Source organism: Acomys russatus, chromosome 14 (genome assembly GCF_903995435.1).
Source record: "Acomys russatus chromosome 14, mAcoRus1.1, whole genome shotgun sequence".
In the NCBI taxonomy this organism is placed as follows: Eukaryota; Metazoa; Chordata; class Mammalia; order Rodentia; family Muridae; genus Acomys; species Acomys russatus.
The window spans coordinates 51864856-51886727 of NC_067150.1; the positions used below are offsets into that span (position 1 = coordinate 51864856).

Here is a 21872-nt window from a genome sequence, read left to right on the forward strand (position 1 = left end):
ATAATACTGCTGTAATAATTATAGGTTTTAATAATAAACATTATTTAGGGATATTTTTTAATTTACTTACTATAACAATTGACCCGATTCTACACAAGGTGTAGAAATCATCTTTTGGTATCTAGAAAACCACACACTGAGATTTTGAGATTTTGTTTTGTTTTGTTTTGAGGGCAAGAATAATCATTTTATAAATAGCACTCCTGAAAAAAAAAATCTGGGGAATTAATTTACATCAGAGGTCAGCAAGATTCAACTAATACAAACACGTATGCTGAAGAAGACTTTTTCAGGATTTATGTTGCCATTACACCTCTCTATGAAGATAAGAAGACACAGAATAGTGTGCTACACAAACAGCTGAGTGACAGGAAAGTTGAGTCTCCTCCTGCCTTACTGCCACAGCCAGCCAGCTCTTCATGTTTAGATCAGATTCAGAGTCAAAACATCCTGATGCTGTTTCACCTCAGAGTTGATCTTTCCTGATCTGTAGGATGAGGTCGCGACCTGCCTGTGTGTCAAGGCATTTGAGGCGTGGCAGATAATTACAGGAAGGCATTTTGTGTTAGGATTCTGCTTCAGTCCACTTACCTGTGATGTCATTGCTTACCTGGCACGGAGGTGTGGCCCTGCCCAGGGTCATACAAAAGAACAGACCCTCCATGAGGTCTCTCTCTTGCCCCTCTCCCCCCTTCTCGTCTCTCCCTCCCTCCCCCCCCATCTCTTATTCTTCTTCTGTCTCTGTTTGTCTGTCTCTCTTTCTCTCTGGGATACCCCTCCCCTCTTTCCTTCTCTCCCCATGCTCACTTAATAAACCTCATATAATATACTATCTGCTGCCTGGCAACTTATTATCTTATCTTATTTTCTTTTTATTATTCATAACATTGTGTACTAGTAAAGTCCTATAGGGAATAGTCATCATGGCCTTAAGAAACTCCCCTGTGCTTTACCTAGTCTCCAAATTCCCGGTAAGCACCGGTCTTTTACCCTCAGAGTTCTGCAACTTCTGGGATGTTGGGTGGCTGGAATCATGTGCTATGATGCACTCTAATAATGGCTTCAAGTGTGGGTAAATTTGAATAAACAGCTGCCACTCTACCTTGATGCCCTTCCCCAAAACCAGTGACTGTGAACAGGAACAGAGAGGAGTCATCTGGGGATTCTAAACACGAAGTGATGGGAAGCGATGGCGTGGAGTGGGGAGTGGGTGATGGAGGCAGGGTGTGGGAGCGGTAAAGTGACCAGAACCGCTGTTCAGAAAGACCACAATGTAGTAACACTATGTAGTGGATACAGGAAAGAAAAGGGACAAGAGTGGAAAGTGAGTTGTAAATTAGATTGCAGTGGGAGGTGAAGAGTTGTTGGGTCCTGGCACAGTAAGAAGCGTGCTGGTCTTTCTGGGGATAGAGAGCAGAGGGTCTACCAAGGGCTGGATTGTGAACCGGCGGGAACCTGTAGTCATTTGGACGTGATGAGGAGAGAACGATGAATAAGGTCTAGGCTTCTCTCTTAAGTGACTGACTGCAATTGTGGTTAGAGGGTATAGACACCGTCAACATTCATCAGACTATGCTCAAAATGGATATGTTTTATTACATGCAAATTATTTCTAGAAAAACTGATTCAGAAAAAATGGAGATTACTTTATAAGAAATACACAGTTGTAGGACTGGATGAAATGATAGGACAAAGTCTCATTATTCCAAAGAACTTCTTGCTGATAAAAACTGATAAATCAATCTTCTCATTCTATTCTTAGAGTTATTGTGTAAAAAGGCCATATGCCATTCAAGAATTATTATGACCTAAAATATATTACTAATCAGATAGATACACTGAAAAAATGCATATACAGCACCCAGAATCAAAGAAAAGTGGGACGCCTTTATTTCATGACAAGTGGGTCCTACCTGCATTCTTATTTATTATCTACAACTAGACTGCAGAGCCTATGGTTTGCTTCTTATTGCTGTGTATAATTTTAAAGTAATGTTATCATTAAAATGTGAGCTAACAAAAAATTTCAATACGCTTAGTTTAAGTCTTCTCAGCCAGGTCTCTCGAGTGTCCCTTTAGAGTTGGTCTGATGGTTATCAGCTGAAAGAATGAGTGGAGCCACATGCTAAACAAAATGCTATCTTCCACAAGCCAAGTGGAAAAAGTGTTTGTGTGTATAGTGGAAAGCTCTATAACCAGTGAATGTGATGGTGATGCCATACTCCAAAGATCTGGCAGACCTGGAGAGCCAGCCGTCCACACCCGCAACTCAAACACAACAGGAAAGACAGACCGCAGGAGGGGAAGTGACTGGACTTCCAGGCATATCCTGTCCTTGATGCCAGATCCAGCAGCTCCCTCCTATACACACTCGCACACTCACACATGCCCTCTCTCACACACTCAGATTCACACTCACACATATTCTCACACATATTCTCATGCTACACACACTCAGACAACAAGCATGAACTCACTAGAAAGATCCATGAAATATGTCTAATTATTAGAATGTAAAGCATATTTAAAGCAAAAGGCATTATAGGAATGTGCATTGATGAACTTACGAGGTGAATAAAATGTATTTGAAAAGTCTCAAATAAATTGATCTGCTCAAAAAAATCGGAAAAGAAGAAAGGCAGGAGAGTAGGAGAGGGAAAATGAGGGGGGTAGGGGATTGGAGGGGAAGAGAGGCAAGAGGAGATGAGGAGAGAAGGACAAAAACAAAGAGGAGAAGAGGCAGGAACTGAGAGAAGGAGAAGAAGAGGAAAAAGAAGTAGAAGAGGATGACAAAGAGGAAGAGGGCGGCCAACAAAAACCCTGAAATGGGGCAAATGGGCTTTTCCGCCCAGGGGAACTTGCTGACCCCACTGATCTTAGACTTTGGCTTTGCAGGATCTTCAGTGCTGTGAGGCAGCAGACAGGTCCCAGGAACAGATCAAGTTAGAAAATCTAACCTGACATTAATTCATTAATCCATATCCTCAACCGGGAACATCCCCAGAGACACTGCCCCATCTCAGCACCTAGCCTTGGTAGGAAGGGACAGAAAGTTTTACCTGATTGTTTTTAAACACAAACCATAATTTGAAGTGTGAATCCTCATTGAATGGCTCTAAAATGTTCCAAGAGGAGAGACTTTTTAAAAAAAGACATCCAAGTGAGGTGTGGTGGTGGACACCTTTAATCCCAGCACTCAGGAATCAGGGATCGCAGGGAGGCGGAGGCAGGTGAATCTGTGAGTTCGGGCCAGCCTGGTCTATAAAGCAAGACCAGGACTACACAGAGAAACCCTGTCACAAAAGACATCCAACTCTGCTTGTGCTTCTAGGGCTCTGACAGCAGATTAGATTCAAGAACCCCAAAGAATTCCCAATGGTTAGATATTAAAGGCCACCCACAAATACCCACAACAATAAAACAGCTCAATCTTATGAAGAAATTAAGAGCTCTGAGGACCTGTTAAAAACAGGTGGCATAGTCAGACTGGCTAAGACTTCAAATATTTGGATTATCAAAAACTCTACAGTCCTAGAGCCCTAGAATAGGGGCTGGAGAGATGACTTAAGCATTTTAGAGCACTTGGTGCTTTTACAGAGGACAGTGGTCCAATTCCAAGCACTTACACTGAAAGGTTCACAACTGCCTGTAATTCCAGCTCCAGAGGCTTTTCCTGCCTTGTATAGACTCCATGAGCACATATGTGTGAGCATGTGCATACAAATACATACATAAACAGACACACATAAAAATAAAATAAAAATTTAAAGATGCCTATAATGTTTTAGGAAATAAAACCAGGCTTGAAAATATGAGTAAAATAAAAATATTTAAAAACCAACAAGTAAATAAAGGGATCAAGCTTATGTCCTGTTTTCTTGTATCAACTTCTCTTTGAGGAAATTAAAGGCACAAGAAATTCTATTTTTACAGAAGAATTACAGTTAAAAGCAGAAGGCCGAAGGGAGAAAGGCTGTTCGGAGTTGATCTGAATCCTGAACTCCGGGATGGAAGCAGACAATGGCAAGCAGATGCCTGGCCGAAAGGAGATGAGACACTTTACTAAAAGTAAAATAGTCAGTAAGATCGGAGCCCAACAATCAGTTTAACATCGTAAATAAGCTGTCAAAAGATAACAGGCACTATCTCAGGTCCCAATAGTCTAGGTACCAATTTTACTTGGTTATCAATTTATAACAATTATTATTAAAGAATTACTAAAGAATTACAACCCTTGTTCTAGTCCTAGATGCATTACACACACACACACACACACACACACATATATATATATATATGCAGGAGGAGCCTTTCTAGGTCAGCTAGACAGATGGCTCTGTGAGATGAAAGAGACTGGAAATAGAGCACAGGAGGGGACATGGCGCGGATGGACACACAAACAGAAGGGGGTGGGGCTGACTTTAGAGTGCTAGTGAAAAGAAGGGTCTGTTGTTAATGTGAGCAAAAAGTGAAGCTATGTGCTCAGATGAGCACCTACTGTTAGCTCTCTGCCCAGCTGCCTCCCCTGCTAACAGAATTCTTCCCTGCAGGAAAGCCGCCCCAGGCTGACTCCACTCCTAGTTCCTGTATGCTGCCTGTAAGTGCTAGGCCGTGGTGATTACTTCCTACTGGTACCTGACCTAATTAAGGACACTTGAAACCCCCTCCAGCAACACCTCCTAAATGTGCACTTGAATCATAGAATCTCCAGAAAGCGGCAACTGTGATGCCGGGGTGGGGGTGGGGTCATCTCTGTTGGGGCGTGGCGAGCTGAACTTCTAATAAGCTTCCCAGTGAGGTGAATGCTGATGGTTCAGAGATTTTGAGCATTCCCTTCCTCAGAGACTTCCTGCCAGAGTTTGCAAGGATGGAATGCTCTTCAGTGCAGAGCTGTGACAGGCCCACTGTACACACCGGTGCTGGCTTTCCTACAACCTGCTGCATTCATGCCTTCCTCATGGGGGGTGGTGTTCTCTGTGACTCAGTCATACAGTCATACGAAACAAAGCCCATACACCCAATCTCCGCCACTCTCAGCAATGTCACCTTCGGTGTTTCACACAAAGAAATGTGCAAGAAATGCCTATCAACAGCTGGCTGAAATAAAAAACGAGTTCCTTGAGGAAAGAGGTGGAGAAGACACAGCGGTGAGCTGGGAAAGGATGTGACAGATGACACCCGCCACAGCACTGGGCAAAGGTGAACTTTGCTCCATAGCCTTGAGATTTTCCTGACTTGCCCTCTATGAAAAACTGGGAGCCCACTCAAGCCCCCTGTGCTCACTTAGGAGAACAAAAGGCCAACACCCTGATGTGTAAAACAGCAAGCCCCAGGTCACAGCAGAAAACTATTGCCCTTGCTAAGACACTCATTCAGCGCCTCCCTGGAAATCTTACTTAAAGTTAAAATGAGTCTCTGACTTGAGGATCTACAATGGACATTGCCAATTTGCTTTTAAGCTGTCAGTGAGAACTTTTATGAAAAAGGACTTACATAGACAGTTCTCGAAAGCATGTATGCAGCCAGTCAACAGGCGCATGAAGTCATAATGAATTCCAACTGAAACTACAGTGAGACGCTACCTCATCCTGCTTGTAAGAATGGCGGCTATCAAAACTCAAGGGGTAGGTGTTGGTGAGGACACGGTGTCATGGTTTGATCTCCTGTCCCCACAGGTTCAAGTTCTGAATACTTGTTCGCACCCAGTGGTGCTATTTTAGAAGGCTTCTAAAGGTTAGGCCCTGCTCACCTAGCAGGTCACTACGGGGTGTTTTCCAAGGCTATACTGCCCCTGGCTGGTTCTTGCCTTGCTCACTGTTTCCTGGTCTCCTGTGATGTGAAGGGCCCACCCTACACCACTGCCTCAGCAGCGTGCCCTCTTCACCGCAGGGGCCCGAACCCTCAGAGTCCTGAGCCTAAATGAATCTCTCCTTCCTTAACTTGTTTCTGTCAGGTATTGTGGTCACAGTGATGCAAAGGGAGCACAGGAGAAAGGGAACCTTGGTATACCTTCACATACTGTTGGCAGGGACTTAAGTCAGTATAGCCAATATGGAAAACTGTGGAGTAGTGTAAAAATTATAAACAGAGATCACACGAGCCAGCAATCCTATTTTTCTATCCAAAGGAAATGAAAAGACAATGTACGGAGACAGCCTGTCTCCATGTTCACGGTTACACTACTCACAATAGTTACAATATGGAAGGGACCAGCTTCCGAGTCTACTGGCAGCTGAATGGATAAAGAAATGTGGTATACACAAACTTCAACCCAAAATGTACCCTGCCTACAAGATGTGCAGGAATAAAGAAAGAGCAGAGAGTGAGGGAATGTCCAACCAATGTCTGAGCACACCATGCTAAAGAGCCAACCTCTGACACTACTAAAGATACTCTGCTATGCTTGCAGACTGGAGGCTGGCATTGCTGTCCTCTGAGAGGCCCAACCCAACAACAGATCTAAACAGATGCTGAGACTCACAGCCAGACATCGGGCAGAGCTCAGAGAGCCTTGTGGAAAAGAGGGAGGAAGGCTAGAAGGACCTGGAGGGAACAGGAGCGCCACAGGAAGACCAACAGAGCCAGCTAGCCTGGGCCCAGGGGGGCCTTGCAGAGATTGAAACACCAACCAAGGACTATGTATGGACTGGACCTAGGCCCCCTACACATATGTACCCGATGGGCAGCTTGGTATTCATGTGAGTCTCCTAGTAAGGGGAGCAGGGGCTATCTCTGATAAGGACTTTCTTGCATATTTTTTGATCATTTCCCTCTGGCAGGGCTGCCTTGCCAGGCCACTGTGGTAGAGGATATGCTCAGTCCTGATGAGACTTGATTTGTTGGAATGGGTAAGTAGGGGGAGGGGGCTCCTTTTTTCTGAGGAGTAGGGCAGGGTGGATACTTGAAAGAGGGAGGGAGGGTGGACCTGGGAGGAGAAGTGGGAAGGGGCTATGATTGGATGTAAAGTAAATAAATAAATTAATTTTTAAAAAAGCAATGTGGTATAGTTGACAAAGCCTGATGAGCAACATCTGAGGGTGCCCTATGCCATCCACATGTATATATGTACATAGGTGCACTCTTACATGCATGTACATAGGCACGTACACACGCATGAATGTGAGCACACACACACACACGAAGAAAAAAGATGTGAGGTATATATACATAACACAGTCCTAGTCTACCTCAGAAGGAAATCTTGTCCTTTGTAACAACAGAGAGAAACCTAGAGGACACTGGACTGAGAGAAATAAACCAGAGCCAGAGGGACAAATCTTCTTCTTCTTCTTCTTCTTCTTCTTCTTCTTCTTCTTCTTCTTCTTCTTCTTCTTCTTCTTCTTCTTCTTCTTCTTCTTCTTTTTTATCTCACATGTGAAATGTAAAACAGCTGACCTTATAGAAGCTTCAAACAGAATGGAGGTTACCAGGAGTTAGGGCAGGCTGAGGGAGCGGAGGGGTGAGTGCAGGGATCTTGGCAGCTGCCACTACACTTCTACTAGAAGGAATGAGCTTAGGAGATCTGAATATTGCATAGTGATTATGTTGAATAACAATGTATTATTATACGTTTGAAAAGTGTAAATTGATCTGGTCATTCCACAAGGTATACAATTGTCCCACTTCGCTTTTTGTTGCTGTGATAAACATCACTATCAAAAGCAATCTGGGGAGGAAAGGGTTTTGTTTTTTTTTTTTTTCACATACTCCAGGGAAGTCAGAGCAGGACTCAAGACAGGAACCTGGAGGAAGGAACTGGAGCCGAGGCGCACAGCCTACTGGCTTGCTGAGCTTGCATTTGGCACAGCTCAGCACCACCTGCTCAGGGATGGCACAGTGCACAGTGCGTTCGCCCCTCGTACATCAATAGCAATTAAGGAAATGGCCCACAGACATGCACACAGGCTAACCAGAGGGAGGTAATACCTTGGCTGAGAGTCCCTCATCCCACATGTATGAGGTTGATGACTGAAGCTGTGACAGCATATAGCTAATTTTGAAGTTGAACATCAATATATATAATTTTATAAAATAAAAAGTATTTTTTTAAACACCAAAACAGTGCCCAGAGCTGCAAGTTTTGAATTATCCTTTCAGATATTTGGAGTTTACACTTAGGTCACTGGGATAGCTTTTCCTGCAGTCAGGACAAACAAAGCTGTTAGATTTCCTTTCAATGCAAAAACCCAGAAGTTCCCTCACCTCTTTTATTTGCATGCAAGGAAGAGGTCCTTTTGTTTGTTTGTTTTGTTTTGTTGAGACAGAGTCTTTCTACATAGCCCTTGCTAGCCTGGAACTCACTGTGTAGACCAAGCTGACCCAAACTCATAAAGATCCGTCTTCCTGTGCCTCTCCTATGCTGGGATTAAAGGCGTGCCCCTCTAAGACCAGCCGGCCTGCAAGGGTTTTTAGAGGAGAAAATAATGCTTTCTCTTTTAACTAAGTCAAGTGCTCTGCAGGACTGGGCACTTCTCTTCCTTCCTGGACAGGTCAGGGTTCAGTACCACATAAAAGGCGTCCTTAATGCTAATGAGGATGTGCATGCAAGAGTGAACCTCGGCTGTCTAATGATTCCCACGCCGCACACACGGCCTTTGTAAAGTTGGGATCTTTGATGTTAAGATCTGGCAATGGTATTCAGTGGCTTTCGAGAGGTGACTGGGTCACCAGGGTCCTGATTTCATGCCTGCATTCACAGCTCAATAGACTACTGGAAGAGGGTGGGAAACTCGAGTGGGTGGGGCCTGCTTAGAGAAGGAAGTCCTTAGGAGTGAGCCTGCAAAGTGCTTATTGTGTCCCCAGCGCACATCTCTGCACCTTCCCCTCTCCTTGCAAGGTGCCAGGCACGTCCTGCATGATATACTGAGCTACTGCAACTTAAAAGCAACTGGGCCAAAAGACCCCAGAACTCCAGAACCGTGAGTCAAACTAAGCTGTCGTCCTTTGATTTCTCAGCTATTTTGTCACAGCAGTGGAAAGATGGCCGACACACCTTCTTTCAAGAAAACCTTCTCAAAGAGGCAAATGTGATATATCCCACTGGAAAGACTAGAGGGGCCACTGCACACAGAAGAACTCTTAGTTCTCTTTGTCTTTTCTGAACCCTGGTACCAGAGCTGTATCTCCATCCCTCCCAGAAAAAAATGGCTTCCACCTTCCAACTCCTCTAGCAGCAATGGTGAGAGCAAAACTCTACTTAAAAAGATATATTCTCTGATTGGGGGACTGGAGAGACGCTAGATCAGTTAGGAGTGTTTTCTGCATAATTATGGGCACTAAAGTTCTGATCCCAGCTCCCAGGTAACAAGCCAGGCTTCCCATAAACACCTGAAATGCTAGCTCTTAAGGACCTGATGCCCCGTTATGGTCTTTGTGTGTACTGCCTCCCTATGTGTGCATGCACTTGCATAGATCTCTCTCTCTCTCTCTCTCTCTCTCTCTCTCTCTCTCTCTCTCTCTCTCTCTCTCTCTCTCTCTCTCTCTCACACACACACACACACACACACACACACACACACGGTTATGCTACCCACATGTATAGGGAGGAATTTCAACACATAGTAGGACCCTGATTATTAGCCCCAGAATTTACATAAGGACCTGTTTACACATCTGTACATTCTCTCTAGACACGAAAAACAAACAGGAGAGAGAGGCCAACCAACCTTATCTTCCTAACATAAATACATCCTGAGGTGAGCAGGCAGAAGTTACTTAGCCAATTAGCCTTTGGAGTGTAAGCAGATGGCTCCTGTTTTTATTTCTGTTTGAAATGTAAGCACATAGCTCTGGGAAATACATTTCTAGATTATTCTCAAGGTCTCTGTTTAATCTCCCTTTAAAGCCTCTACCATAGAGAAACATGTAAAAGTCATCTTCTGTGGTCCTCCTGTACTTGAGGCCTGGCTTTGAGGGGTGGGGTTACTCCAGTGCATAATCGGAGAGTTCAGTGAAATTTCTTCACCCTAGAATGCCCTTGTCACCTAGTTCCAGGTGGTCTGTAGATGCTCTTGATCTCACAGCCCCCAACAGTTACATTTTGCTGGAGTTCATAGCATCACTTTTGCATGCATCCTGATACTCAGGCTCAGAGACCCCTGTACAGGCTTCTGGGTCTCCTTTTCACATCTCAGCACTCCCAGGAGACCCAGAATCTGCTCCGTGTTTCATCTCACTAGTGAGACCTCTGTTCTCTCTTTGGATCCAGTGCCAAGTGCATCCTGTAGTCTGGAAAGTATCTCCAGGTAGAAGTCAAGGTGAATGTGACTTTCATGTGTGTTTTCTCTCTTTCTCTCAAAGGGCACAGGCCCTATGCCATGTCTTATTTAGCACTTAGATTCTATATTTCTCCTGTTTTTTAGAAGATTGTTTTGGGATTAAAAAGTCTGATATCATCATGGGCATGCTTCCCCAAGGGGCAAAACAGAACATAAGAAGAAACCCCGCTAAATAACTGTCTGCCCTGGGGGTCCATAACTCCTGTGTTTAATGTAAGAAAAGCACAAATATATATATTAAAATGTATCATCTATGTCTAGAATAAGTATTACATTAAATCTGCCCTACTCAATTAAAGAACAACTCTAAACATTCAAATTTTGAGTCTCAGCTAAATCAACACTGACACTCCAGTACGTTATCCAACAGGAGCTCAGTACCTCTAAGCAAGGCAGCATAGCCCATACTCGCACCAAGCTCTTGGCATTGTGGAATGGCCAAAACACAATTCTTAAGAATTGCCAGACCAGAAAATAAGCAATAAAATATAAAACCTATGTTGAGAAGGGGGAAAAAAGTACCAAGGAGAACATGGCAGTCGGAAGAAGTAAGGCAGGCCTTCCAACAGTGTACATAGTCACATCTCCATAAAGTCAGACCTTCGCACACACTAAGGGTGCTCGCTTCCTTTTGTAACAGAGGATTCAGGAGCTACCACAAGGAAGCTGTTCGTTTTCTCCAAGAAAGAAATTTGAATCTTTTCAAAAGTTCAAAAAGTATTCAATTGACAGCTTAAAGCATTCTTGGTCTGGAAGATCTTGAAACAGTTGTGAACAACAAAGTAAACTGAATGTAACACGATCCTAACTTAGCTTCTGTGTCCTATTTACTTTTGAACAGATTTACATTCTGAGCTGTGGCCACAAGAAGCATTGAGAGCCTGAATTCTGAGACAGCTACAAGAGAGAATTTGCTGAATGAGGCCATTAAAAGATCTATGAAATGCCGAGAGGCCTCTTCTGGTCTCTATGGGCACCAGAAACACACAGCAAAATAGTTACACATGTGCCTGAAAAACAGTCAAACACATTTCTACAAAGTTATTTATGAATATTGAAAAGCATCAGATTCAATTTGACTTCATTTATTCATTCGTTAAAGGGAATAATGACTGTCACCGTCTGTGCCAGGTGTGACATGCTACAGTAACATGAACTGACTGGGCATCCTGTACTCTACGAGACTGGGTGTAGAGGAAGGCAAGGAGAAAACCATTTCTTCATTTGGGTTGTATTCCCAAAGAATGAAAATAACTCTTTCCATCTGGATTTGAGTTTTGATTGTAAAAAGAAACACATTTCCCTGCAGTGGATCACATTTAAAAGTTCTGTAACTGAAAGGACACGTTTGGGTTCTGGCAGAATTGACTGTAGACAGGAATGTCTGCTCAAATTAGCTGACTGGTGTGTGCAGTCACTTCCATCTTTGCCCGGGTCTGTTTGCCTTTGTGTCGAGCAGCCACTTCACTAGGCTCCCTGCAGCTAGGGCTTCATTTGAGCCCTAAGGACTTCATCTTGCCTTTGGCAGTGTTTCTACAACGCATCTACAAAACACTGTTCGAGAAGGTGAGCCACTTCGGACTCTTCCTAGTAGTTAAACTGTGCATTTAATCTAGTTATACCTTAAATTTGTTTCTGAATATACTTTTAATTTCTTCCTGTTATGAAAACTAAAACAGAAATCATAAATACATATTAGTCTCAATTAGTCATACTTGTTTGCTTTGGAACCAAGAAAAAAAACTACCAATATTTAATCACTGGCAAGTTTAAGGATTAGGAGCCTTCCTTTTAAAACACTTAAGTTCAAGACCAGCCTATGCTACATAGCAAGACCCTCTTTCTAAATAACTAATATACAGACAATTATGCTAATTCATTGCCAGGAATAGCTATCAATCTCTCAGTTTTGTAAGTGTGAATTCAGCCTGATACAAGGTGTTGAAACAGGCAGCAACCAGGGCCTTCATTTAATTCTAGTTTAAACAGGCTTCTTTTGGAAAAAAAAAAAAAAAAAAAACTCAATCTATTTAAACTCGTGAAAAATGAACCTTTATAACTACAATAAAAGGAGCTAGAAAATTCACTGTAACTTCAAAATCGTACATGTTTATTTATAAGGTGGGTGAGAAGGCAATGCCATGCCCCAGTTCAGAATGCCTTGTGACAACCCAGGGCAGTATTTTTATGTGCTTTCCTACCTGCAGAATTAATATTCTAAATATCGACAGATAAGATACCACAGAAGTAAAGGATAATAAAATAAGGTATGTAGTAATGGCTAAAAAAAAGTAATGCTGTACATTAGATGTGCTTTTCTCCTTCAGTGACCACTTAAGGGAATAAACAAGCCTGGTAGAGGTCCCCAGATTTCCCACTGACTTACAGACTCACGTTCATTTCTTTCTTTTTCTTCTTTCTTTCCTTTTTTTCTGTACCTACTTCATGAACTCTGACCTTTCAATAAACTGTTAAGGTTTACAAACACTGTCCTCAGAAACATCATTTTTTATAGTTGCTACGACTAGAAAGAAGAAAATCACAGGCAGGAGGGGCTGCTGTAAGGAAAACTCGGAGAGCCACGTTTCTTAACTTCTCAACAGCCAATTCAAACATGACGGCTACAGCTGAGACCGCCTGGTTTTCAAGGCTCCCTGATAGCTCAAAGAATCAACATCATGTAGATGCTTTTGTTGGCAGTCAACTGCATACACAGTTTAGTGAATTAGAAGGCACTGTGTAAGTACATGCTGTTAATAGGTCAAAGAGAACCTCACCCAAATTATAATTGTACAAAGTACAAAAGATGCAGAAGACACACAAAGCAGTTGACTTCTAATGCTCATTTGTCTACAGAAACATTTACAGACAATGTTACACCACAAAGTTCTAGGAGACTGACAGTAATGCTAGTTTGCATAGCAGGGGGGAAGTCTTGTACTTGCCTAGCATATACAGGTCCTGAGCTCCATCTGTCCCCAGCAACACACACACACACACACACACACACACACACACACACACTATAAGAAGGAAGAGACTTAATGGTTATCCTTATGGAAGCCATTAGAGATTTTCCTTTTTTAAAAAGTGTGCATATCTCACATGCATGCCTGCAGAGGTTAGAAGAAGGTGTTGGAAGCTGTGTCTCCTGCCACATTAGACACTTTTTTTTTCTTAGACAGGTTTTCTCTGTGTAGCCATGGATGTTCTAGAACTCTGCAGACCAGGCTGGCCTCAAACGCACAGCAATCCACCTGCCTCTGCCTCTGCCGCCTACAGGCGTGCGCCGCCACCACCCAGCTACATTAGACTCTTTAACAGCACTGCATCCTCAAAAACCAAAATAGCTGGGCTGGGGGTGCATGCTTGTAATCCCAGCACTCAGGGACGCAGAGGCAGGTGGATTGCTGTGAGTTCGTGGCCAGCCTGGTCTACAAAACGAGTCCAGGACAGCCAAGGCTACACAGAGAAATACTGTCTCGAAAACAAAACAAAACAAAACAAAAACAAAAACTGCTGAGAACACCATGATTGTTTGTAAAAAGTGAGGCTAACGACATGGCTCAGCGGTTAAGAAGTCTACATGCTCTTGCAAAAGACCCAAGTTCAGTTCCCAGCACCCACATTATGCAGCGGCTCACAACTTCTTTCAACTCCAGTTTCAGAGGATCAATGCCTTCTTCTGGCCCCTAAGGGTATCTACATGAATGTCACACACCGCACGCACGCACGCACATTAAATGCAGCGTGGTGGCTTACATATGTGATCCCAGCACTTAAGAAGATGAAGCAGGGACTGCTCTGAGTTCAGTCCGTTTACAGAGTAAGGGCAAGACTCTAAAAAGGCAACAAAAAATGACCAGAAAGTTTCAGTAAAACGTGGAGGAAGCGAGTCCAAAGCATTATCTTACAAGGAAAGGAGGTCTTGGAAGTACATCCTAGCGAATAATGCTCCATCATCCAGGGGGCTCAGGAATTCCAGTGCATAGAACAATAAAAGGCAACATTATACTTTTCCTTTTCTTTAAATTTAAATACATTCCCATGGCCATTGTTCCTGAATAGCCATAACTCAAAGCAGACCCTATCGTTGATAGGCTCCACTGCATATCTGAAAGCCTTCATTTCTATAGGTTTTTCTCGTATCTGAAAGATCACATAAGGATGACAGCCTTGTCAGCAAATCAATACAGCAACCTAGAAGCCTGAAACATGTGCCATGAGAATTTGATCGCTTGCAGCTTTAAACCTCAAAGGTCTAGGCAGTAAACACAATCCAAAAGACCAGAAACAGCATGGCCAAGGGCACTGCAGAGCAAAACCCTGAGCCACGCAGGTAAGCCTCCGCACTGGAGGAGTTAGAGCATGCTTGGGGTTGTTGACACACTCGTCAGCTTTGTACAAAAAGCATGCTAGGTACTGGAGATGAAATAATGGGCAGTGCACACATATTCCTCTGTTCCTGTCCAGTTTACAGTCTAGTGGGGGATAATTTAAAACCAGACTGCAAACCACACATGTTTCAACAATGGCACAGCCAGCTCAGAGGCTCTTAGAGCCTAATCAAGACCCCACAGCAGATCCCAAACTCATAGCGAGAAATCACCATATTTCCATATAAACCACCAGTTCACAATCTCTAGAATTAAGTCTGTCCGTTACTCTCTGTCTCTGTCTCTCTGTTTCTGTCTCTCTCTCTTATACACACATAAACACACACACACACACACACACACACACACACACACACACACACACACACACACTGGCAAATGGAAGTATGAAGTTTTCATGAAGCACTATTTCCCTTACAGTGTAAGGTGGACTCTGGTGTTTTCTCCTCTGTCTTATTTTACTGGTCCTGAAGAACCAAGCTGGTTGTAGCATCCCTGGATATGTTCTGACTTGAGGTTGCAAAACACAGACCAGTGATACTTTCAAGTCAGGTATAATTACTTGCTTTATTTGTGAATTCTTCAATTGGATTTAAAAGTACAGAATTGGGGGTGGGAGAGACTATCAAATTGGAATCCACAAAAAGCAACTCCAAACACCACATTTAGCATGTGAACTCTGGGTATCATTTAATCTGAGAGGTATAGGATAATCTCAAATTATTGTGATAGGGAGAAGAAATGGAAAGGTGATTGCCAAAGGTAAGGGTAGACACAAAGACTGTGCAGAGGCAGAGGATGTCTTTACAGAGACTAGATAGGAAAAGATGTGTGTACTGTGGGGGAAAAAACTGAGACTGGGAAGGTAAGCCCGGCTTATTCTGAAAGCTCCTTTTCTGGTGTTTTCTAAACTATGTCAAGAATACATGAGTATTCAAACATAGGGACGAAATTCTGCTATGTAGCAATACAGATGACCTTGAATGTATTATGTTAAGTAAAATGGGCTACACATTAAAAAACAAACACTGTAAGATTTCATTCATGTGAGGGATCTCCCTCTAGCAATCAACTTCAGAGACAGAAAGTAGAATAGAGGTCCCTAGTGGCCGAGGATAGGGAATAGTGGAGACTCGGTTCGTGAGTATAGAGCTCCAGGTTTGCAAGACTAAAGAGCCCTTGAGATTGGCTGCAAAACCACATTGACATATCTCCTTGCTGTAGTTAGGATTTCTATTGCTATGAAGAGACACCATGACCACAGCATCTCTTATAAAGGAAGATATTTAATTGGGGCTGGCTTCCAGTTCAGAAGTTTAGTTCTACATTCAGATTGTCAGGCAGTAAAAGTGAATGCCATACTAGGCCTGGACTGAGCATATGAGACCTCAAAGCCCACTCCCACGGTGACACACTTCCTCCAAGAAGGCCACACCTGCTCCAACAAGGCCACACCTCCTAATAGTGCCACTCCCTATGGGCCAAGCATTCACACACATGAGTCTATGAGGCCCATATCAAAGCACCACACTTACACATTTTAAATACAGCTCTACACTGCAAGTCATCATTGGAGCATCAGAAGATTTCCTAGAACAGTGATAGCAAGTGTTAGGAGGAATTATTAGCAGGCTGTCCAGACAATTCTAGCAAGGTTTGGCAAGAATATACTATTTCTTTCACAGATAGCTGATTCTTGAACGGAGCTCAAGCTGAACATGGAAAGAGAGAAGAAGGTCAGGGTCCTAAGCATGTTCTGATGGCCAAGGTCAACAGGGCTCCTCCACTCCCAGGAGACATGTGTCCTTACTGTATGTGCACATCCTAAAGAAAGCCCAAGTATAGAGCACATATGCTCCCCCCCTCCTGATTTATCATCTGCATCCACAGGGACTTTTAAATAAGCCCGTGTTGAAGAAGTAAACTCTCTTACTTGTATTGCTATGAAGAGACACCATGACCATGGCAAGTCTTACAAAAGAAAACATTTAATTTGATTTAATTTAATGTAGCTTCAGAGGTTTAGTTCATTATCATCATGGCAAGAAGCACGGTGGCATGTATGCAAACACAGTGTCGGAGAGGTATCAGGAGTTCTACAGTAGAGGATTGGCAGGCAGGAGGAAGACAGCAAGAGAGCCAGTGGGCTTGGCTTCAGCTTCTGAAATCCCAAATCCCATCCCCAGTGACATATTTCCTTCAACAAGGACAAGCCTAGTCCAATGAACCCACACTTGCCAGTACCACTCTCTAAGCACTTACATAGATGAGTCATTCTCATTCAAACTACCACAGAAATATCTTATAGCCCTGCACTTCGTATCCTGGGTTACAGACTGTGTCTCAAGAAGAAAAAAACAAAAACAGAAACAAAAACAAAGAGAAGGAAAACTTACTAGCAAAAAACAGACACAGAGTACTTGGTAGTTTGAACAAGGGTGGCCCCCAGAGGCTCCTCTGTTTGAATACTTGGTCCCTAGTTGGTGGCACTATCTGGGAAGGATTTGGAGGTACAGCACTGCTGGAGGAGGTGTACCACTAGGGGCAGGCTTTGAGGTTTCAAAAGATGCACCTGATTCAAAGCAGTGCTCTCTCTATATCTAGTTTGTCATGGACCAAGCTGCGAGCTCTCAGTTGCTCTTCCCTCTGCCATCATAGACTCTAACCCTCTGAAACCATAAACCGTGCAAACACTTCTTTATAAGTTACGTTGGTTGGGGCTGGAGAGATGGCTCAGAGGTTAAGAGCACCGCCTGCTCTTCCAAGGGTCCTGAGTTCAATTCCCAGCAAGCACATGGTGGCTCACAACCATCTATAATGTAATCTGATGCCCTCTTCTGGCCTGCAAGTGTACATGCAGACAGAACATTGTATACATAATAATAAATAAACAAATCTTTTAAAAAAAATAAGTTACGTTGGTCATGCTATTGTGTCACAGCACTAGACAATTAACAAAGAACACGAGGTCCAGGAATAACAAGGAAAGCCAAGCTCAGCTTAGAAGAAGGGCTGAGGGACAGAACAACATCATGTGGAGACTAAGTGTACACAGCAAGCCTCCTGCTTTGTCACAGGCTGTTTCTCTTGGGGTGATCATGAGCATCAGACTTTGGCAGATCCCCCCCAGCACCTCACAGGCTAGGTGAGCACACGGGACTAGTGCAGGGTGGCTGCACCCCTCACTTTCCCAAAACCTATTCTCCATCTAGAGCGCAGCCCAGTGCCATTTCCCACTCAGCAGCTGACAGGCCTTTATCTCTGCTCTCCTGTTGTCCTCCCATATAACCAAGTCTAATACATACGCTGCAGTGCGCTAGCTCCACCTGTGCCTTCTCTGTGAGACCGCCAACCTCTGAGGGATACTTAACGGCAGCACTGTCTGTCTACTGACAGAAGTGACACGGATACATGGGTCATTCTGTAACAGTGTCTTCCAGGCTGACTGACAGAACTCAGGGCACCATTCCGCTATTTTCAGGAAAGCTATATGAGCCATTCACTGCTCACAATTAGCCCACCAGTCAACATAAGGACCTAATTTTCCTTTGCTGTAGTTCTCCAAATTCCATAGTGAAATCTCATTTTGGAAGTTCCTGTATTGCCACAAGGCATCTAAGAGTTGAGCTAATGGACCATTAAGATTCCAAGTCCTACAACAGGAAGTCCTACAACAGAAAAGGTCAATAGGTTTTCTCCTCAGAATAGCCACACATTATCATCATTTGCCAGGTGTGGTTGGCATCTCCACAGAGAGGACTAGAAGCTTCTATAAAATGTGCCTTCACTTTGTTGCTTCTTCTCTTCACGACCTCCGCTACCCAGGACACAGGACTGTCAAGCCTGGCAGCTCCATTACCCACAACACAGAGTCCAGAAAGAGCAAAGCTGGAGTTAAAGGTGCTCTCTAGTGGTCTATAGCACAGCTGACTGACACACTTCAAGCTTAAGTGAAGTTTACACAAATGTTTTCAAGGCTTGCTCTCCAAGAGGTTTTTCTTCCCCAGACCCAACACATTCATGATTAAAAAAAAAAAAAAAAAAAAAAGATTCTGGGCCATAGACATCAATACAGAGCAAAAATCCACTTTGTCTCCTAAGCAGATCAGGTAGAAACATGATTTAAAAAAAAAAAAAAAAAAAAACCGAAAGCTCAGATTATGGAGAAGCACAAAGAAAGCACAAAGCAAAAGCCTTGAAATGTTGCCTCACTTATTTCCCAGTTTCTTAGGAAATTGTACTTTTTTTTTTTTTCCCAAGAAAAAAAATCCCATTAATTTTATTTTGCTGGCTGGGTAAACTCCCTTCCAGATTTTGAAAGAAAGATCTCCAGTATATAAGCAACCAAGAGGCCTCCTTACAAGGCAGAAGTTTAGAAGCTCAGAGAGCCGGGGCCCTGGGGCCCGGGGAAGCACACTCGGTATATAAGCAAGTACATATCTCCTCAGTTACTCACAGGAACAAGAATGACACCGAGTTCACCCTGGACTGGCGACATCTAAGGGTTTGCAGTAGCTTAAACACTAAACATTCTCTCTAGTGCTTTGGCAGTCTTTAGGTTAAAATCCCCTGAAGAAAAACCAATGGCAACAGAAGAGCCACGCCTCGCCCCTTACACACACACACACACACACACGCACACGCACACGCACACACACATACGCACACACACGTTCATGCACATGACAGCAGGGCAGCTAGAACAGGATGTAGACTGAGAGAACACAGGAAGTCCTTCAGAAAACTTTCATGAGGAGAAAAAGGAGGATTGAAGGGCATTTCTTCTGAAATACTGTCTCTCTAAAATGCTCACCATCTTGAGGTAACTGTTTTCTTTTAGAGATATAAGATAGGAAGTTGAGGTTAAACTTAGGTATGAGCCGGGAAGAGAAAGGATGTGAACAGAAAGATGCAGAGAGCTCCATGGCTCTGTCCTGAGAAGCTCGGCCCTAGAGTCCAGGAAGAGATAGATCTGCCTTTAAACTTAATGGTTAATCCTTGCACAAATGCAAGGGCAGAGAAGAGCCTTGAAGAGAAACCAAAGAGTGGAGGGGAAGTCATACAGTCAATTTCAAGTAGAGGGAAGGAGACAGAAAAGACAGTAGGGCAGTGGGAGGTCTTTCTGCGCTGAGAAGAAGGCCTCTGCCTCTGCTTCAGTTCTGCACCCTGCCACACTCACACTGGGCAAGACATCATGATGGAAGGACAGGAAGAAAAATGCGTGCATTTGTCTTCTCTTAGCAACATTCACACTAAGCAGAGACTCACTTTGAAGGCAGGCACGGCCTAATTCCCATGCAGCTCGGTGATAAATATAGCCTGCTTCATCAAAACTGCTCGGTGGCAGTACAAATTGCAGATGATAATTTATGAAAGAAACTAATTCAACTGACTAAGGCTGTGGCTGTCAAACAAAGGACAGCAAATCCATACTGACGGCTTCCATGCAGCCCACCAACATAACTACAGAAAGGCTTGCTTGGCTAATTGCATCATCTTTAGCAACAGAGACAGAAAACACAAGGGCTTCTTTCTCCCAACAAAGAACTTTGTCATGGGCGGTCCTCCCATTTTCAAATGTAAAATCTTTCAGGACAGTAAAACTCTCCATGCATTGACAATCTCAAAGCGCTAGAGCCCACACAGACAAGTTATCTATTAATGAGTTGGGAGTTCCCACATACCTAGATATATTGTTGAAGCTGAGGAAGAGGCGTTGGAGGCAGGGCAAATTATCCACATCTCTCTAGAAAAAAACAAAAACAAAAAAACAGAAAGCAAAAATTTATCAGTTGAAAGAAAAAAAATTCCGTATTAAAATGCCTTCTTGTTCAGCTGCTGGGAGCCATTCATGTCTTTCCCCCTCCCTCAGCCCTGCTCCACCGAGCATTTCTAGTGGACTCGGAGATCCATTCTTCTCTGCTGCAGAGCGAGCAAGTGGGAGGGTTTCAGCACATCCGCAGAACACGCTGCACCAGCGCTAGCAAGGTGAAGAGCCGTGGAGAGAGCAGGGAGCGCTGCGGCTAGCCTCCTTCGGAGTGCTTTTGGGAAGGGTGCCAGGATGCTACCTCAGCATCTACTGTAGCACACGCTGTGTGATCAGGGCGTGTTCCAAATCACTTTTCAAAAGGAGACATTCAAAAGCTTTCCAAACAATGGTACAGATTTCAAAGCGGTTGGCCTCACTATTCTCAAAGGATTGGAAATAGATCACTCAGTTATAAAGACCCAACACAGGGACAACCACCCCCAAGCTAAAAGCTGATCATAGTGTCAGTAAAGGGCACTATAAAGCCAGCTCCCTATCAGACTGAATGGCTAGACTGTATACTCAAAGTTGTGCTATTTCAAAAGGTTGCCCTTTGTCAATACTGAAAGATTTAGGCTCAGATGACTAAAAGACAACCACAAAATAAATACACTCAATTCCATTTGGTGTAACAACAACAGCAACAAACTCCAAAAACCAAAACTAACCAAACAAAAAACCTTCTGAAAAGACTGACATTCTAGAGGAATGGACTCTGCTGAGGAAACGGAGCAAGTCAACTTAGTCTCGAGAAGAGAGCAGCTGCAGCTGCTGCAGGTGCAGTACAGGGGGCTGTCAGGGTGGAGGGCGCATGGGCTGGCAGAGTGGCCACACAGCCCCAGAGGCTGGACAGGACATTCTGGACTTCAAGCGCTCTGCCACTGCCCATGAAAAACGACTTCGTTTCCAGCACAGCATCTTCCTTCTACAGTAACTGTCATTCTCAGGCCTCCCTGAAAACCTCAATCCATGAAGGTGAGGCAGTAGTTTCTAGATCTTTCCATGGTCAGAGTATAAGTCTGCAGAAAACAGGACAGCAGACCAATCCCCTCCCTCCTTGTGAGTGGTCAGCTGTGTAAGTTGGCAAACCTCTAGAATCTTCTCTTAAGGCACCTCTCTCTGGCTTTCCCACAGCTAAGGAGGAGAGGAGTGTAGGCTTCAGTCCAGGACCCTGTTTCCTACAGGAAATGACAGCTTCTTCCTTATCTCTCCAGAATCAAAAGTCAGAGCTGCCGTGAAAACCTCACTCTACTCTCTTCCTGCCACAGTCCTGCCTGAGGCCTGCCTGGGACAAGCACTGCTGGCGCCCAGCTGGGGACTGCAGGCTCCTTTGACTCAGGGCCTCTTTTGAGAGACTGCAGTCTCACTGTCTCTCCCAAACCACAGGCA

At 43.8% G+C, this 21872-nt stretch overlaps 1 protein-coding gene across 4 annotated transcripts in view; it reads right to left on the reverse strand.

The window, feature by feature from the left end:
* The window catches only part of Lrrc49 (leucine rich repeat containing 49), a 97507-nt gene that overhangs the window by 45164 nt on the left and 30471 nt on the right, over positions 1 to 21872 (reverse strand). For all 4 annotated transcript variants that reach the window (XM_051156572.1, XM_051156570.1, XM_051156571.1 and 1 more), the window contains one exon: positions 20359 to 20420. In XM_051156572.1, coding sequence (XP_051012529.1) covers positions 20359 to 20420 — 62 coding nt within the window. The remainder of the gene's footprint in view (positions 1 to 20358; positions 20421 to 21872) is intronic.